This window comes from Camelus ferus, chromosome 4, assembly GCF_009834535.1.
Source record: "Camelus ferus isolate YT-003-E chromosome 4, BCGSAC_Cfer_1.0, whole genome shotgun sequence".
Taxonomy (NCBI): domain Eukaryota; kingdom Metazoa; phylum Chordata; class Mammalia; order Artiodactyla; family Camelidae; genus Camelus; species Camelus ferus.
In genome coordinates this window covers 43653668-43673520 of record NC_045699.1, presented here as the reverse complement: position 1 = coordinate 43673520, position 19853 = coordinate 43653668, and the positions used below count along the sequence as shown (strand labels likewise).

Here is a 19853-nt window from a genome sequence, read left to right as displayed (position 1 = left end):
GGGCTCTGGGTGGACCGCCACACGACCGTATTGTTTTGGTCATGCGTATGAAATGACTGCGGGGATGAGAGGCTTAAGAAACTGCACCTCAGGCGCCAGACCAAGACAACTACCGGCGTGGAACTCTGGTTCCGAGCGTCCGTGCGGCGGGCGGAGACTGCGGGGCGGGACCACGGGTTTGGAGGCGCCACGATCACGAAAGGCCCAGCCCCGCCCCGCCCTCCCGCACAGCCAATCGCCGAATTCCTCCGGGCCACGTAAGACGTGTCCGCAGGCTAGCCGCGCGGGTGGGCGTGCGGAGCGCGCGAGGTGCACGAGGCGCACGGAGCCGGAGACGTGCGCGCGCCCCCGCCCGCGGGGCCCAGTGGCGGAAGCCGAGGGGGCGGGCTCGCGCCGTTGTGCTTTCCGGCGTGGCGCTCGGCTTTTTCCCGCGGGGCCAGGCCGTGGCGGCGGTGCGGGAGGAGCGGCGTACCGGTTTCTGGTGAGAGCCGCGCGCCTGCTGGGGACTCGGGAGGCGTGGAGGGGGGAAGGCGAGCTTGGGGAGCGCAGCTTTTTGGCCCCCGGGGCTTCCTTCGGCCCTCGCCCAGAGGCCTCAGCTCCTCGGCCGGCGGCTCCGCACGGCACCCGGCCCGGGCCTCGCTGTCTCTCGCGGGCCTGCACGCCAGAGCCCTTTAGTCTGGTGGCGGGTCCCGCTTTAGACGCAGGTTGCAGGCAGGTTGCGTGCAGACCCCGGGAAAATGACCGGGAAGTTGAAGCGCAGGGTGTTAGAGCGAAGCCCGGCTGTACTCTATCCCCACCGGCTGTCCTGAAAGATAGCGTCCCGTCGCGGGGGTGTGCAGGAGAGGGCGGAGAGCTGCGGGGCAGATAAGTGGCCCTCCGGCATCAGGGATCGGACTGAAAGATAATCTTGAGTGTCTTCACTGAACCCTATACTCGGAGTCTGAGCTTCCTTGGAAGTTTAATATGTGTTTATTTCCCTTCCTACCCCGCACCCCTAATCTTGAGCACACTTGTAAAATGGTGAGAGCACGAAAAAGTATTAGTTTGGAATACTGATGGAGAAGAGGGATTGGGTACAGCTATAGCATTTAGAGATAACTGTTTAACCCACTATAGAAGCTCTGGAAGAAGTCACACTGGAGTCTAGTTCAGGATAGGGTTCTGAATTTCAGACCACTTTTTATAGCCTCCTCCTTATTCCTGTGAGTCTCATCCCCTCTGCACTGAGGGAAAAGCGATGCCTGGCAGGCCTAGGCGTAGGGAAGATTCTCCCTTATGGGTGTTTATGAAATCAACAGACACAGGCAAACACTGGACGTGGGCACTACCTGAATGCAGATTTGGTGTTTGGTTCTGGCAATTATCTGTGATTTGGGGCAAGTAAATTGATTTTTGCTGTACCTCAGTGTGCCCATCTGTCAAATGAGACTAATGAGGTGGGGCTGTGAGGATGAATTGTGTTGATGCTTGTAAAGCTCACCTGTGCTTGGCAGATATTGACTGTGATGGTTTCCTCTGCCCCGAGACTGTTTGAGCCAAGTGTTCATCTTTTTTCCATTGTTGGGTGGGACAACAGTCTTTATTTTTCTGGAAAAGGTCACTTTTTGTCTGTTTATAATGGTCAGTCTTGAGAGAATGCAGGTTTCTCAGAGATTACCAGTGAGTTCAAGGTGAAGGCATATTTTCTGGCATCTATGTTTCGGTGGCACTTGTTACTATTACAGAATTGAATGAAATGGATGCAAATATCCAATCCGACCTGCTTTCTGAGCTTTAGGCTTTAAGGACTGTGGACAGTGCATCCTCAGTGTCTGTGTAAAAGAGGATTCCCTGTTTTAGGTATGGTGTTTCAAATGTGCTGAAAGGAGAGAATATCACATCTTCTACCAGTCATCAAGATTTAACGTGTATTAATGTGTTACCATGTTTGTTTCAGACCTCTACTTACAATTAAAAATAAATTTTTACATGGACAATGAAAACCCTTTAAGCCCCCGTTTCCTTTCCCTTCTCTTCTTCAGAAGTAACTACTTTCCTGAGTTGGTGTGTAATTTTACTATAGCTTAATAAACAACGTACAGTAATGTTTTACATATTTTTAAGTTTTATTTTTTATTGAAGTGTAGTTGATTTTAAATGTTAGTTTCAAGTGTACAGCAGAGTGATTCAGTTATACATATACGTGCATATATGTACTCACAAATGTTTTTAGGTTCTCCATTTTAAGTTTTATATACATTTTTTAAATGGTGCCCTATTGTATTTAACTTTTTAGAATTTTCTGTTTTCCTCTGACATTATGTGTTTGAGATTTATCAATATTGACATGTGTAGACACAGTCCATTTGTTTTCATTGCTGTCTAGGATTCCACTCTAAAGAAACTAGTTTTATCTTGTTTTGCATTGCACTTTATGCAACATAAATCCTCCTACTATAGTTTAAGTCCATTTTGGCACATTTATTCATCCTATACTTGTCATGAAGACTCTGATCACAGTTCTCAGTATAAAAATGGATCTTTGGGCTTGATATTCAGAACAAAAAATAATGCATATGGGGCAGAGAAAGAAAATGTATTAATTTTCTTCCTCGTGCTTCTGTTTGGGCAAGTGAAGTTAAGATCTATTCTGTGGCCTGATGTCATGACTAGACTATAAGTTCCTAAGAATCAGAGGTGAGGTCTTTCTCAGCTCCACATCTCTCAGTGTACTTTACAGTCCTCTGCGCAGAGACGGTTTTCAATAACTCTTTGTGACATTGGTCAATTTTACTTTCAGGGCTCTTATAGCCCTATATATATTTGAAAAGTTGATGGCCAGTAATTTTCAAAATTGCACTTTTAGGTTTGATATTTCTAATCAGACTTTAAACTTTCCCATTTTATCACTAATTCAGAAACTTAATTAGGAACAGTTTAAAAAGCAAGGTAAGCAATAAGTTTGTAGAATATAATACTAATTGCATGATACACACTGTGTATTTATAAAATACGTATGTATTTATATACGTAAAATATATGTGTATTTATTTATAAATGCATAGCAGAAGGACAGATAAGAGATAAGAAACTAGTAACTCTAAGCATCCAGGAAGAACTACATATCTGGGAACACAGATGAGAAGACTGTTTGCTATATAGCCTCTTGTGACTTTTCAGTTTTAAATCATGTGAATGTACTACCTAATCAAAAAAATAAGTCAATTAAAATTATTTTTGAAAAAGAATTCCCCCCTTAAAAAGGCATTTTACCATTATTTCCTTTTTCAGATTTAACTTTTTTTTTCCTTAAAGTTTTGGCCCTAGTAATGTGTTTTTCATAGTTTATATAGCTACCTTACTTTCAGTTTTAGTAGAATAACCTTTGAGTTACCTGGTAAATACTAAGCATTTTAGAATTGCCAGATGAAAAGTTTGCTGTTCTTTTAAAATAAATACACATTTACCAATCATGAATGATTTGCTTTGCCTCACTCAGCAAATTAAATATCACTAACAATTTATTCAGCCCAAATTTAATGATGCATGGAAGAACGTTTATGTACAGGGACACTTAAAACAGCCATTTTTGGAAAAATATTTTTGTCCCTTTGATGATTAGGTAGTGCTTAGATCTTACAAATACAACTCTCTTGACAGAATGCTCACTTCATTATCTTCTTAATGCCTTCTGCTGGGTGGAAGTAGCTTTTACTGGAGATTATTAATTGATATGAATGGGCTTAATGATGGGCAGTTTGTGTGATTACAGTTCTAGCCTAAGAGAGATGAGGCATCAACAGCAGAGGTGGGATTTCCACTGTCCAGAGTCTACTCTGATTTAAAAGGCAGCTCCCTTTTTATTGACATCCTTCTCAAGCTTTTCTGGATTCCTGATTGCAAATTCTGAATATTGATACACTTCCTGAGACATATGCATTGAGGTCAGTCCATGAAGTAATTTACATCAATATAAGCAAGTTTAAAAAGCTCCCTGAAACATAGCTCTTATCCCTTGCCCCTGGTTTTTACTTTTTGACTGAAGGGTATGGAATTCTGGGGGGATGGGTGGGCAGAGGAGTTGAGCAATAGTTTGTGTGTGGTGGGCAGGGCCATAGTGCTCCAAGGGAGGCTGCCTCTAAGAGAGGTGGGGTGACGAGGAACTGAGGTTTATGTGAAAGCTTTCCAGAAGATGGGGCCCTTAGACTGAGTTTTAAAGGCTGAGGAAGAGTCCAGGCAAGAGGGAAGGGAAGTTTTAGGTGGAGGTACTTGCGTCTAGAAAGGCACGGAGACGTGGAGACCCACCAGTTGAACTACACGCACTTGGGTGTGGCTTTGGCACAGAGTAAGGGTGATTGTAAGTAAGGGAGAAATGGCTGGAAGGATGGACTAGGTCCAGATCAGCAATTTGGAATTTGTCCATAGGTGGTATATCCTGTCTAGCAATGTAATCAGATTTATGAACTTTGGCAAGATCACGCTGAAAGTTTGTGGGAGGCAGGGCAAGACTAGAGACAGGCAAACCACTTTGACAGGTGTGAGAATAGTTCAGACCTAAGATGAAGGATTGGGCTAGGGGATGTCCTGGTGGGTGGGGATGGAGAAGAGATAGATTTGAAAGATATTCTTTCAGGAGTTTGAATTGACGGGGCTTTGGAGGTACAGGGCGAGGAACTGAGACAACAAGGATATAAAGGTGTTTGGATAAACGAAGTTCATGACCGAGTCAGAAAACATGGAAGGAGGAACAGGTTTGTAAAAAAATGAGTTCGGTTTGGAACAGTGACTTTAAGGTGCCTGTGGGATAGGAGACAGCTGGTAGGCATTTGGAGTTGTCAAGTTTGTAGGCACTGGCTATGGTGCTAAGGAGGTATTTTTGTTTTATCTTATTCATCTTTCTCTTCCTCAGCACAAATCATAGTGCTTTGTATATAGTGTATAATGTGAGGGTGAACAGCTCTCATTCCTTTTAAGGTGTGGTCTTAAATCTTGAGGAAGGAATTTCCTTTCTCAAGACTTGTTTCTCTTTCTGTAAATGAGGGAGTTGAACTAGATCAGTAGTTTTCAGCTAAAGTTTTGCTCTTGCCTGGTATATTGGGATCAGTTGTGAGGAATGGCAAGTAATTCTTAATTAATAGTAAACAGCTGATGTTTGCTGACCTTTTAAATGAGGGTTGATTTATGTTATTAACTGCATTCCAGTATGTTTTCTTAAGTGTAAGAGAAAGGGGTGGAGTTATAGTTGGTCTGCTGGAATTTCATAACTTGATATACCAGTAGGTGTGTCACACAGACGTTGGGGTGGGACTAAAGGTTAAGAATCACTATACTAAACGGTGATTAAGAACTTAACAACTGCAAAATTTTATATCTAGGACCTATCGTTCAGATTATAAATAATTTTTATTTTTGCAACTCCAGGAACTCTATTTTAAGAACCTCACAAAAAAGAAAAAGCAAATCATGGAGAAGAAAGAGAATAACCAAAAGCTTCGGGTTTGTGTTGCTACTTGCAACCGTGCTGATTATTCTAAACTTGCCCCGATCATGTTTGGCATTAAAATGGAACCTGAGTTCTTTGAACTTGATGTGGTGGTACTTGGCTCTCACCTGATAGATGACTATGGGTAAGATGAAAGTATTTTCTTATGATATTCTTCATTGGAACATGGTGTACTGGAGAGAACTTGGATCTTGGAGCTGTGTGGACCCAGCTTCAAATCCCAGTTCTGTCACTTAATTTTCATGTGGCCTTGGAGAAGTTGCCTAGCATCTCTGAGCCTCAGGTTCCCCAGTTATAAAATGGATTGAAAATTTGTGTTGTAGATTATTGTGAAGAATGGACATAGTGATATAAAGTTTATGTCTATATAGTGATGCTGCTTAATATATGCTTGATAAATTATAGCTATCTTTATTCTTACTATTATTTGCTATTACATTCAGAAATGCCATTTATAAATACATATTGTGTGACTATAATATGATTCTAGGTAATCTGTTTTGTGAGTTGTAATGGTAATTCTACATTAAAACTGCATATAAGGGAGTAGATATGGAACAAGATTTTAAAAATCTAATTGATCTACAAGATAAAGTAGAAATTATATTACCACTACCGTTGACACTTATTTTGGTGACTTTAGGTTTGTTATCGATCACAGTCTAAATATGAAAAATGAAAGTTGGGAAATCTTTGAAGAGGCAGAATGTATAAACGAAAGATGAACATTCATTTTGCTGTGTGCAATAAAGTGGCATTTAGTGCACCCTTGTGGCATGAAAACATTAATGCAGCCTCCAAAGATGATCAAAAATATAGTGTTAAATATGAAAGAAGCTTGTGTTAAAATAAAATTGTCTTTTTTAGGCTTTTTTTTTTTTTTAACTAAGATAGTAACAGTGGCAAAAACAAACAAAAACTTGCCTCCAAAAGCCGATTTAGCAATTTGCTCTAAGAAAATACTTAAAAGAGAAGAACTTATGGATTGCCCAAAAGGTCATAGATTTTCAAAATGTGAATGAATGCTGGCTAACAAAACCCACTTGGGTTTTCCTACATTATTGGACAAAGATAGGACAAAGTTGAAGAGAAAGTTGAGCTAGATCCCGAGATGAAAGGCTAAGTGGGTGCTTTCACTCCTATGAGAAGAGGTTGAGACAGGCTCTCAAGGAGATAGCGGTAGGTTTCTTATCTGCCTACCGCAGTAATTACGGGGGAGAGGTAGTATTTGTCAGGTGAGACTGTTAAATAGGAAATTTGACTAGTACTTAACGGAAATGGAAGTTTATAGTGCATTCTAGCATAGGAAATTGGTTGCTTCTGGGGAAAGAAACTGGATGATGGGGAAACAAGTGAGAAGTAGCCTTTTCACCATACAGCCTTTTGTGTCTTGAATTTTAAACCACATAAATGTATTTATTTTAAGAAGATATTAAACCAACAGAAAAAATAAGCTACTTTTTTACTTCAGTTACTTGGGTTTTTTTTTTTTAATTTTTATACTCTTATAAATTGGGCAAAAAAGGACATCAAATAAATAACATAGACTACTTAAAAATTCATTTGGTCATTTAGTTATTCAACACACTTTTTAAAAGAGACTAAGAATGTTTCTAAACATTCTCCAGCGCACATGTCAGCTCCCACAACAAAGTTCTTTCTGGCCTAAAATGCCAAGGTGCCGACATTGAGAGACCCTGCTCTGTGGTATTCCTCTGACAAACACGTGGGAAAAATGATTAGAACAGTGCTGTATTTTGGACTGGACAGTTGTGTTACTAGCTAAGCGACTTGCTCCCCTATTAACAGTAATCTCAAATAGATGGGGTTCAAATTCACACTTAGCTCACTGCACATCACTTCATGACTACATAACTCGGCACTTCAGGAGCGCTTGAGAATTTTAAAGTCATGCATGCCAAAAATCTGCTGTCCTGTCTGTGTGTGTGTGTGTGTAACCTCCTTTTGCTCTCTCTCACACACACACACACAATATTTAACACAGAGTGCACCGCACTGTATACTCAACTGGTGCTCATTACATTGTGAAGACTGGTTCCCATACCAACCAGTTGCTCAGATAGAGAGGGTTAAAATGACTGTCTTGGAGTCAGAGGGGTTAATATCCTAATGTCTAAAGGAAGCTCTGGATAAGAAGTTAAAATAAATTCAGTCTTAGAATAAGACTGTCAAACATGCTGATTAATAATGGAGGTGACAGTCTTGCTGGAAGAGATTAATTTTCAAGTCTAGTTGACTAACAAAATAAGTATCTCAGCATAATTGTGCATAACTTTTGTATCTCAAGACATCAGATGGTTGATACTCTTTATACAACTGTCTGAGTGGTAGAGGGGTTATCACCAATGTGAAAGCTGAGGAGAAAACTTAAACCCCTGAAGGATCAGATTCCCTCTGCTGATGGGAAGGTGAAGTTTGAGAACTGCTGGTGATGTTTCTTTACACTTTTAATATGTGGCAGCACAAAGAAAAGAGGTAATCAGAAAACAAAAACTGGTAGGTCATTCAGTTGATTTTCATCAAAGAAAGATGCTTCCAAATTAGAGACAAGGTTATTTGAAGGGGGAATGGTACTGTCAGTAAAGATTAATGAGAAAGTTGGTTGTGGTGGTATGGGTACTGTGGGGACCCTACTGCTGTGAAGAGGTTCAGTTTGAGGACTTTAGACTTGATCCAGTGCATTTGTTTTATTTCATTTAGAGAGTATATTGATGACCTAGTTTTGTTACAGTCCCATAGTTTTTGAAAATGTTCAAGTTTGGCAGCAGTTCAAACCAAATACTTAAAACTTGTTTGTTTAATACAGAATTTAGAAGTAAAGTCAGTATTTTGGTTTAACTCAGGCTTCAGCAAATTCTTCAAGTATATTTGGTGTTATGGGACATAATGTTTTATATTTTGAGATACTATTTCAAGGGGATTCTGATTCTGGTTCCTGAAAGATGCACATGGTCAGGTATGAACATTATGTAGGTGGGACAGTCTCAGAATTAAAGCGATGGTGCATGAGCTGTTCATCACAGATAGAGCTCCAGAAATCCAGGTCCTTCAGCTAACCTGTCATTGCTCAGAACCAAAATGCATATTTAATCACATTCTGCCCTCCATTAAAAGAAAAAGTATGGCTTTGAATTCAGGGAGTGAAATTATTTTGTGGCCTTGGGATACAAAACTAATCAGTTAACATAAAACACGAAGCAGTCCAAAATTCAAGCTCAGCTAAGTTAATTCCTGATAGAATTTATATCCTGAAAATAGTATTTTGGCCTTCTTGAAATGTTATTACTGTGAAGGGACTTTTGTTGTTGTTGTTTTTTAAATTTTTATTGAAGTATAGTCGGTTTACAATGTTGTGTTCAATTTCTGGTATATAGCATAATGATTCAGTTATACATAAATATATATATATTCCTTTTCATATTCTTTTCATTATAGGCTATTACAAGATATTGAATATAATTCCCTGTGTACAGTAGGCCGTTGTTTATCTATTTTATATATAGAAAAATATGGACCACTTCACGAATTTGTGTCATCCTTGCACAGGGGCCATGCTAATCTTCTCTGCATCATTCTAGTTTATGTGCTGCCAAAGCTGAGCATGACTTTTCTTTCTAATTAAAGTTATGTAACTCAGCTTGGCTACATGTGCAAAGAATCTCTGCAAATTCAGCACATATTTATTAAGCATCTGGAATATATCAAGTGGCAAATAAGAGAGAAAGTCCCTGCTTTCATAGAACTCAGACGCTGGTGGGGGAGACAAATGATAAGCAGATAAGTAATAAAAATAAAAGATAATTTTAAAAGGAAATAAAATAATAAAGGAAAACTTTTAGTTAGAAGTAAATTTATGGTCTTATTTACTTTCTATATGAGGGGGGAAAATAAGGAGTAACTGAACTAAATATTCAACTCAAGAAGTTATAAAATACTTTTTAAGGAAAAGAAGCCCAGGCTTTAGTAATGACAGAGCAGCTTGTATCTGACTAACTCTCCTGCAGCTAACCCTTATAAATTCTGGACACAATATTTTAAAAAGTTAAAGGCACTGGAGAGTGACCAATAGCAAAAACTGGAGGGGATTTGATCCTCGAGAAAAAGAGGTGAGATCTGTGTTTAAATGGCTTTTCCTGGCAGTGTTCCCCAGTCCGCACGGTGTCAGTTGGCTAGAACTGAAGCAGAAAGCCACGGTTGTTTAGGGTGAAGTGGAACTTGGGCTGTACAGTATCTGGAAATTGAGGGGAGAAATTGTGAAGGAGCCCAGAGAAGCCCCAGAGCACCCCAGAATCTGGATATAAACTCTTCTCAAATTCTTGTTTGACCACTGAGCTGCACAGGCATGGGGGGCGGTGGGGGGTACTCCAGGAAGCCTAGGAGAAAATAACAGCTGGAGGCTGGTGAAGCTGAGAAGGTTAACTGCTGACCACCTCAGGGTGGAGTTTGGAGCATGAGTCCTACCACGTTAGAGGGGCTTAGTCACATGTTCTCCGGCTTTTTGTTGAAACCCGAATGGCCGTACCTTAGGAGTAAAACCTACATTCCACTTGCTCTTTAAGAGCAAAGCTGAAACAGATTCACCCTAATAAAATGTTAACCTGAGCTTCCATAAAGTGCTCAGACAGTTAATTGCCTGCTTGATCAAAACTCAGAGGACTTAAGATAACAGAATCCAGGGTCTCTATAGTGTTTTATCCACAGTGGTCAGTATATAATCACAAGTTACTAGATATGTGAAGAAACAGGAAAATTTGACCCAATATCAAGAGAAAAAGTAGTCAAGGTCACAGACTCAGAGGTGGCTCAGATGTTGGAATTAGCAGACAGGGACCATCTCCATGAGCGGCTATCTCAACAGAGAAGTGGAAACTGAAAAAGAACCAGATGAGTCTAGAACTTATAAGTACCGTATATGCAATAAATTCACTTGATGTGGATGCTGCAGAGAAGAGAGGGTCCGTGAACTTGAAGACAGATCAATAGGAGTTATCCAGGTGAAGAACAGAATGAAAAAAATTAATAAAATTAAGAACAGAGCCAGGGTGGCTCTGGGACAATATTAGAAGCAATCTAATATACATGTAATTTGTGTCTCAGAAGGAGAGGAGGGGAAAAATGAGGCTGAAGAATCTTAGAAGTAATGGACAGAAGTTTCCAAATTTGGTTAAAAAAGAATCAGTGTACAGATCCAGAAAGGTCAACAACCCCCAATAAATAGTTAAATACGAAGAAAACTACATATAGACATAGCATAGTCAGATTGCTGAAAACAAGAGAAAATCTTGAAAGCAACAAGATAAAAATGACATTTCTTACAGGGGAACAATGATGAATGATACTTAACTCACTATCTGAGACAGCAGAGGCCGGAAGACAGTGGAACACCTTTAATGTGCTTAAAGCTAGGGAGAAAAAACCTTGTTAACCTAGAATTTTTTTATCCAATGAAAAATCCTTTAAAAATAAAGTTGAAGTAAGGATATTTTCGGAGAAAAGCTAAGCAAATTACTACCAGCAGATATGCACTACAAAAAATGCTAAGGCAAATTCCTTAAACTGAAGAGACATGATACCTTAAATCTACAGGAAGGAGTGACTAGAAATGGTAAAATATATGGGTGAGTAAAAGGAAGACTGCCTTTTTAAAAAAGACTTTATTTTTTAGGTCTAACAGCAAAATTGAGCAGAAGATACAGAAGCTTCCCATAGACCTTGCTGCCCCTATACATGCTTCGCATCCCCCATTATCAGCACCCCCTACCGCACCTCAGTGGTACACTTGGTACAGTTGATGAACCTACACTGACACATCATTACCACCCAAGGTCCATACTTCACATTAGGGTTCAGCTTGGTAGTATAAGTCTTCTGGGTCTGGACAAATGTATAGTGACATGTATCCACCATTATATCATGCAGAGTCATTCACTGCCCCCAAAATCTTCTCCACTACCTTTCATCCCTTCCTCCTCCCACCCCACAGTCCCCTGGCAACTACTGATCTTTTCACCATTTCTGTAGATTTTTGCCTTTTCCAGAATGTCATATAGTTGGAATCATACCGTATGTAGCCTTTTCGAGTTTGCTGCTTTCACTTAGTAATGTGTATTTAAGTTTCCTGCATGTTTTTTCATAGCTTGATAGCACTTCTTTTTCGGGCTGAATAATATTCCACTGTATAGATGCATGATAGTTTACTTATCCATTATCCTTAACTGAAGGATATTTTGGCTGCTTCAAATTTCAGCAGTTGTGAATAAAGCTGCTGTAAATATCCATTTTGTATATTTTTGTGTGACATAAGTTTTTAGCTCATTTGGATAAGTCAAGGGACATGATTGCTGGATTGTATGGTAAGAGCATGTTTAATTTTGCAAGAAACTGCCAAACTGTCTTCCAAAGTGGCTGTATCATTCTGTATTCCCCCAGCAGTGAATGAGAGTTCCTGTTGCTCCACATCCTCACCAGCATTTAGTGTTGTCAGTGTTCTTGGCTTTTGGCCATTTTAGTTGGTGTGTAGTGGTATCTCACTTTAATTTGCATTCGTTGATGACATATGATGTGAAGCATCTTTTCATATGCTTATTTGCCATCCTTATATCATCTTTGGTGGGATGTACGTTAAGGTCTCTAGTCCATTTTTTAATTGGGTTGTTTACTGAGTTTTAAGCTCATGGGTCAAACAAGAAAACCTAAGGGAAATTAGAAAATAGTTTGAACTGAATAATAAATATTACAATATATTAAAACTTGTGGGTGTAGATAAAGCAGTGGTTATAGGGAAATTTATAGGTTCAAATACATTAAAAAAGGAAAAAGATCCATTTCCACTTAAATAAACAGGAAAAAGAGAAAATTAACCCAAAGTAAGTAGAAGGTAGAAACCAGAGTGGAAATCAGTGAAATATAAAAGCAGATTAAACAACAGAGAAAATTAAGAGCCCAAAGTTATTTCTTTGAAATTATTAATAAAATTGACAAAATCCTACAAAGCACAAGAAAAGGAACAGAAATTACCAATTCAAGATGGCAAGGAGGATACAACTACAGATCTTACAGCCATTAAAAGAATAAAAGGGGGATATTAGGCCAATAAACTTGACAGTCAATTTAGATGAACAAACGCCTTGAACAATGCGTACCAAAACTGACAAAAAATAGAAAATCTCAATAGCACTGTATCTGTTAAAGAAATTGGATTCATTATCAAACACTTCCTATAAAAATAATTTCCTACAAAGATGGCCTCACTTTTGAATTCTATCAAACATTTAAGGAAGAAGTAACACCAATCTTACACCAACTCTTTTCAGAAAATAGAGGAGCCGGGGGACTTCCCATATTATAAAGTCAGCATAATCCTGATACCAAAACCTGACAAAGACATTATAGGAAAAGAAAATTCAAATCAGTATCCCTCATGAATATAGACATAAAAAATTTAAACAAAAAAAATTTAGCAAGTCATAGCCAGCAATATAAATAAAAGAAATAATACGTCATGACCAAGTGGGTTTATCTCAGGAATTCAAGGTTGATTTTATGTTTGAAAATCAGTGTGATTCACAGAGTAACAGAATAAAAGAGAAAACCAATACAACCATTTCAACAGATGTTTAAAAAAGCATTTGACAAGATTCAACAGCTAGTTATGGTGAGAACTTTTAGCAAACTTGGAATAGAAAGGAAATTCTTCAGTCTGATAAAGGCCAGCTGTGAAAAACCTGTAGCTAATATAAAATCTACGCTTTCCTCCGAAGATTGGGAACAAGGTAAGGATACGCACTTTCATCACTTCTGCATGTACTGGATGTAACAGCCAGCACACTGAAGCAAGAAACATAAATAAAGGCACAAAGGTTGTCTTTATTTACAGACAATATCATAGCCTTTGTAGGAAAACCCAAAGAAATCTATAAAATGACTGCTAGGGCAGTATAGGTGCCCTACGTAAAGGATGCTTCATGATCTGAGAAAGTTTAGTGTTAAGTGGATTAAGTAGATTACAGAATTATACTGTGCTGTGTTCTCAACCATGTTAAATTACTATGCATAAAATGGCTAGAAAGAAAAATCAAAATGGTAATACTGGTATTGCTGAGTGGTAGGTTTATGCATGATAATCTTCTGTATTTTCCAATTTTAACAAAATATTATATATTCAGAAAAAAGTCATGTATCTTTTAAAATTTAGTCAGACAGGAGACTTTAAGGCATTGAAAATTTCTGCTGTTATTGAAGCATGAAACAGACCCGAGACTGCATTTCACAGCCAATTTAATGCTATAAAACCTACATTTTCACCCCAGTCAGAATTATGCTGCATTAATGGTGCCATACAAAGAGAATTCAGGAGATAATTTCCATCATTCAGAAATTTATATTGTAGTGATCTGTCAGGGATCCTGGTTTTGTAGTATTTTTTGTATGAGCTTTACTTTTTTTTCCTATTAAGCAGCATATTCCTTTTTACAAGTTTATATATATATTTTAAAAAGCAAAAGTCATGACTACTGTAAAATTTGGTCTCTTTTTTCCTAATAAAAACATCTTTCTCCGCTGTTTCTCCCTCCAGGGAGGCACAGTGAGACCTTCCAGGTGCGTGATGTGTTGATCTGGGTGGTGGCAACAGGGGCATTTGTGTAGAAAAATTAAGCCATCTGTATACTTATGGTCTGTGCTTTTAATTTTTGTAAGTTATACTTAAGTTTACTTATTTTAGCAAGGTAATTTTGTAACGTATTTCTTCCTTCCAGGCTAATTTTAGGTTCTTTTCTCCTGTGTTTTTATAGCCCTGTACTTAAGAACATGCTCTAACATTTTCATTTCTCTCCTGCTCCAGAAACACATATCGCATGATTGAACAAGATGACTTTGACATTAACACCCGGCTACACACGATTGTTAGAGGGGAAGATGAGGCAGCCATGGTGGAGTCAGTAGGCCTCGCCCTTGTGAAGCTACCAGATGTCCTTAATCGCCTAAAGCCTGATATCATGATAGTTCACGGAGACAGATTTGATGCCCTGGCTCTGGCTACCTCTGCTGCCTTGATGAACATTCGAATCCTTCACATCGAAGGTGGGGAAGTCAGTGGAACCATTGATGACTCTATCAGACACGCCATAACGAAACTGGCTCATTATCATGTGTGCTGCACCCGAAGTGCAGAGCAACACCTGATATCCATGTGTGAGGACCACGATCGTATCCTTTTGGCAGGCTGCCCCTCCTATGACAAACTTCTCTCCGCCAAGAACAAAGACTACATGAGCATCATTCGGATGTGGTTAGGTGTGTATCAGACTTCATTCGGTCTACTGGTTGCTTTTGTCAGAAAGTTTGGATGTGTTTCAGTCCTTTTTTAGAAACTGTGTGGATAGAATATTCCATTAGCAGTCAGAAGGCTAAGGCTTTTAGTTCATAGATCTTGCCCAATGGTTTGACTTCATCTCTCTGAGACTCACCTTTTCTGTAAAATAGGTTTAATGATTGAATTTTTTAAATCTATACTATATTTATACAATGGAATGCTTTTAATCTATTAAAGATAATGTTATGGGTGAGTATTTAGTTACAGGGACAGATCCTGACATACCAAAAAGGAAAAAAAAAAAAAGCAAGCTATAAAAGTATACATATAATATGATGCTATTTTTATAAAAACAATAACATAATGGAAAGGTTGGTAAGTATGTACACTAAGTCATTTACAATATTTACTTCTGGTTAGTTGAATTATGAGTGTTTTTATTTTTGTTTTCCTTTATTTTTTAGTACAATGGAAAAATCGTTATTTTTAATTTTAATGCCTTTCTTATAGGCTTGTTAGAATACTCAGATAAGATCATGAATGTTGAAAGCAGTGAGCCATAAATACTTATTAATATAAGGGATTATGATTATTATGAAAAAGTAAAAGTCATAGTGGTACCATTAGAGTTTGTTACCTCTAATTAAGCGTTAAGGTCTGAAATCTTCAATGATCACTGATCTAGATTCCTGGAAATGACCTTTTGCTAATCAGAGGCAAAGAAAATAGGTTTACAAACAGGATGTCAGTTGATTACTTTATAGTGAGTACTATCAAGAGGACAAATCAGGACTAATCATCTGTTTAGGTATTTAGGACTCTCCTTTGTGAAGAGGTCGATCTGTTGAATAATGAAGTTAATGAATAGTAAATTGATTTAGTGACCATGTAATCAAAGTGACTGTATATATTTTAAATCCGGAACACATTAGACAGGAAAGAAATTGGGCTTTTCTATTGTGTAAGTTAATTCGTTCTATATATTTCGTATCCTCGGGCACATTCGTAACTGTCAGGGAACTTGTCAAGACAGTGCTGGTGGAACAGTCTTCTGCCTCTGCAGTCTCCCCTTCTTTTGTGCTTCTAAGTAAACAGCCCTGCATTCTGTTCTGATTATACTCTTAGCTCTGTATGTCTTCTGAGAAACTTTGTATTTCTGAAAAACTTGCAATGAATAGAAAATAACCCTTATAAAGCAGAATGCAGCAAAGCTGTACTTGTAGGGCTTAAGGTTCTAGCTGGAATCATTTAAGCAGTTTCTTTGTGAAAAGAATAATGACAGAATAGCAAAAACTCAAAAAAATTTTTTAAACCAGTGGATGGGAAAAAAAAAGACATTGAGCCAAAGTCTAGCTGTACCTTTTGTGCAGAGCCCTGCCTGCAATTTCTGATGTTATGCCTCTGCTTAAAGGGAAAATCGCATTGGGTAAGCCACTAAGAACATTCAGCTTTATCCAGAACATTAATAAATAACAATCCTAATAAAAATATTGGCAAAGTTCAAAGGACATGTTATATTCCTAATCATGAGAGAAATACTTTACGACACAGAACCAGATGATGGTAGGGTAATGAAAAGGGCTGTGTGGAAGGGCTGAAGCTGCTGACTTGTGGAGACAAAGGCAGACAATGTCAGAAGTTGTACATTGAGGAACAGGTGCAGGCTTTGCACGCAATGTTTTGTTGCCAGGGATGGGTGACTCTAGCTTCATCACCCTGTTTTCTTTTTCACTGTCCTTTAAAAAAAAAAAAGATGCCCAGTTTTTGCTCTTTTGCTGTCCTTTTTAAGTGAAGAAACTGCTTAAATGGCTCCACATAGAGCTGTAAGTTACAAAGTGCAGTCCTGCTGCATCCTGCATTATAGGGTTATTTTCTATGTACTACAAACGGTTCTTAATCACAATTGAAGTAGGGGATAAATGACATGTGGAAAGCTGTCATGGGGCACACTGCTGGAGTTTTTCTTCCTCTTCTTCCACTTGCCCCTTAGCAGTAATATGACTGTATTGTATAGAATAATCCTCTACATGGAACCACAGAGGCTCCATAAATCCTCATTCAAAGAACTGCCACCAAAAAGGAAAGGCACACAGATCAGAGACTTGCCCTGTAAGTGTTCTCAAGACAGAGCACATGGGCACGCTGAACCTGGAGAGAGAGCTGGGGTGAGGGGCCTGGTGACAAGTACTGCATTTCTCTGCAGCTTGTTGTGTGCATTTGCCTTAGGGGCAGTTTTATAATCAGCCACAGGGAGTCATGTATGAATAAATCAGCTGCTACATTAAAGACTGATATTATTCCTCTATTTACCAGGCACAGATGAGATAATTCACGTTGTAGAAATACACATTAGAGAAGGACCAACTTGTGCCTGTGGCTGGGTTGCAGCACATACATAATATTTTCATGTCCTTTGCAGCAGACACCTCTTTTATTGCTGTTCTTCTCCCCAAGTTTTTAATTCTCTCTGAGATAGTTTCTTTCTAATGGCCCCAATCTGTATCTAGTAGATTACCTGAGTTTGTGATGATCACATCTTTCTAGACTTCTGTTTCTGATAGATTCTTTTAAGCTTTTGAGTCTTTTTTCCCTACTTTGTACAAAAATTTAATAATTATATGCCCACCCCACCCCCATTTAGAACATGATATGGAACCAATAATTTTTTAAAATAAAAATTTGGAGGCTGTAGTCTTTTATATCTAATACTTCTGAAGATTCTTAGTAAAAACTTACCATTAAATCATAAAAGATAACTGCTGCTAGTTGAATTTGGATCAATGATAAACTTACTGTTTATGATAAAGTTGATCATTAATATTAATACCACAAAGAAATGTATTCTTTCATTAAAAATAAGCGAGTAGAGCTCATTTTCAGTTTTATGGGATAATCTAGGCCCTGTTTCAAAGTGTTTTTGTGTTATTTGGCATAGCAGTATCCATCCAAATCTTTTACACTTACACATTTTTGCTGTGGAACTGTCCTTTGGATCCCCAGCCTGGGGATGAGTGAAGCCTTTCTAGTCCTGTGAACAGAGTAAGAAACACTGGCCGTTTGTTGAATCTGGTGGGTAACGGTATGGGGAAGCTTCTGTGCATTATATGAAATGTATTTAATGCTCATTCAATCTCTAAATGCCCTGATTTGCAACATATTATTACTCATTAACATTTCTGATAATTCATTAGAAACACTAGTTAAAAATTGGAAAGATTCACATTTTTCTAATGCTTTGAAATATTTTGGATTTTAAAACAATGAAGTCTAGTGCCTGCTATTTAAAGTTACATATTTTGTCTGTGATAGCAAAAACCTTTGTAAAGTATTAAGTTTGCTGAAAAATCCTTGGATTTGTTGCTGTAAGTTCTTATCATTTGATCCTAATTTGGATGCCCTGCCTAGAATGTGACCAAATTTTTTTTCCTTATAATTTTTAAAAGCAGAGACTTTGGGGTCTTGCTTTTTAGAATTTGCATCTTCCTCTTTTAAGATTCTTAACTAACGAAGCACTGTGGTTTGATTTTCTTTTCACAGGTGATGATGTAAAATCTAAAGATTACATTGTTGCACTACAGCACCCTGTGACCACTGACATTAAGCATTCCATTAAAATGTTTGAATTAACATTGGATGCACTTATCTCATTTAACAAGCGGACCCTAGTTCTGTTTCCAAATATTGATGCAGGTAATTGAACTTGGAAAGTAAAGTATACCACCTGCTTCCCAGTTTCATGTTCCTATTTTGTCTTCTTTTGACTGCCCTTCCTTTCTTCCTCGTCTTATCACTGAAGGCCATTCTATTCCAAAATACAATGAAGTTCAATTTTCAAAGGATCACCAGTTTTGCAGTAGATTGAAGAGTTCATGATATTATTGTCAAGTCTAGTAGAAACCTAGTAGGAAAGAAAGAAATATTTTAAAAAATCTCTTATCTCCATGCTAGTTTCATGTTTAGTCTCCTCCCTCCCAATTTCCATCCACGAGAAAATGCAGTGGCCAAGAGATACAAACCATAGAAGTTGAAAGAGTGTCTCTAGGAAAGTAATGATCCCACTGACCACAGTAAAATAGCCATTATTGTTACTTCTTGTTGTCTTATATATGTTAGCTATGCCTTAACTTAATCTTGAGCTTCAGCAGTTTAGATCTGGTTCCCAACCAGTTGATCTTTAACCGTAACCTGACTGATCACCTTACTAGTAGGTGGAACTGTAATCTTTGGGGCTGGTGAGACCTTAGGCAGGTTAATGGGGGGGATACGAGATACAAATGAGAGATGCTGGAGCAGGGCCTGCCACTGAGGGGTTTTCAAATACTTGTTGTTATTAGCTGACTCCACTCATTGCTGAGCTCTGAGGCGTTTTTTGGTAAAGGAGGCAGGACCCCTTCTCTGCAATGCCAAGATGTCACCATCTTACTCTGAAAGAATCCTTCTCTTAGTGTGTCTTGAATCATATTTTCTGTTACGGGAAACAAAGTAGGATGTTAGTGGAAAAAAATTTAAGAACCACTCAACCCAGATTTCATCCAGCTAATGTATCAGTATTTCAGAAACCTTAATATTCTTTTCTAATCCTTTAAACTGTATAAATATTTATAATGTAAGTATATCTCTTGTTCATTATTCACTGGCAGTGTCATTCTGTTTGTATTATACTTTCCTTATTGTATATAAGTTATAATTAGAGATATTTTACCCCTGTGGAAGTAAAGGGTCCCAGGAATGCCTAAATCGTAACTGTCACTCACCTCTCCCTTTCACAGGGCTTTCAATAAAATATATACAAGGAACAACAGGGAAATAGGAGTCAAGGCATCACTTTCTCAGTATCTGACTTAGTACTCAGTTCCCTAATGTAGGATTCCCTGGAAAACAGGTTTAGTGCCTGTGATTTAGACATAAGGCCAAAGAGAAGCCTTCAGCTGAGCTCAAATCTGAGTCTTGGAATAGTAGCACCTTCTGGTGTGCCACACACTGTAGTGATCACAGGTGATGACTGGTGCGTTCTGGCAGGAGAGAAGTGGCCAGACC

The 19853-nt window shown here is 38.4% G+C and overlaps 1 protein-coding gene and 1 non-coding gene across 6 annotated transcripts in view; one reads left to right on the top strand and one right to left on the bottom strand.

The window, feature by feature from the left end:
* GNE (glucosamine (UDP-N-acetyl)-2-epimerase/N-acetylmannosamine kinase) overlaps positions 1–19853 on the top strand; it is a 47164-nt gene that overhangs the window by 11471 nt on the left and 15840 nt on the right. Inside the window, exons 1-5 of one of the 5 annotated variants that reach the window (XM_032477981.1) lie at positions 404–481; positions 3752–3923; positions 5401–5606; positions 14346–14797; positions 18354–18506. In XM_032477981.1, the coding sequence (XP_032333872.1) occupies positions 5443–5606; positions 14346–14797; positions 18354–18506 (769 nt within the window). In that variant the 5' untranslated portion in view covers positions 404–481; positions 3752–3923; positions 5401–5442. Of the gene's footprint in view, positions 1–307; positions 482–3751; positions 3924–5400; positions 5607–14345; positions 14798–18353; positions 18507–19853 lie in introns of those variants that run through there. The other 4 variants (XM_032477979.1, XM_032477980.1, XM_032477982.1 and 1 more) reach the window with 4 other exon arrangements.
* Positions 9007–9108, bottom strand: LOC116663431. The gene has a single exon (XR_004319686.1). It is a non-coding gene; the product is annotated as a U6 spliceosomal RNA (small nuclear RNA).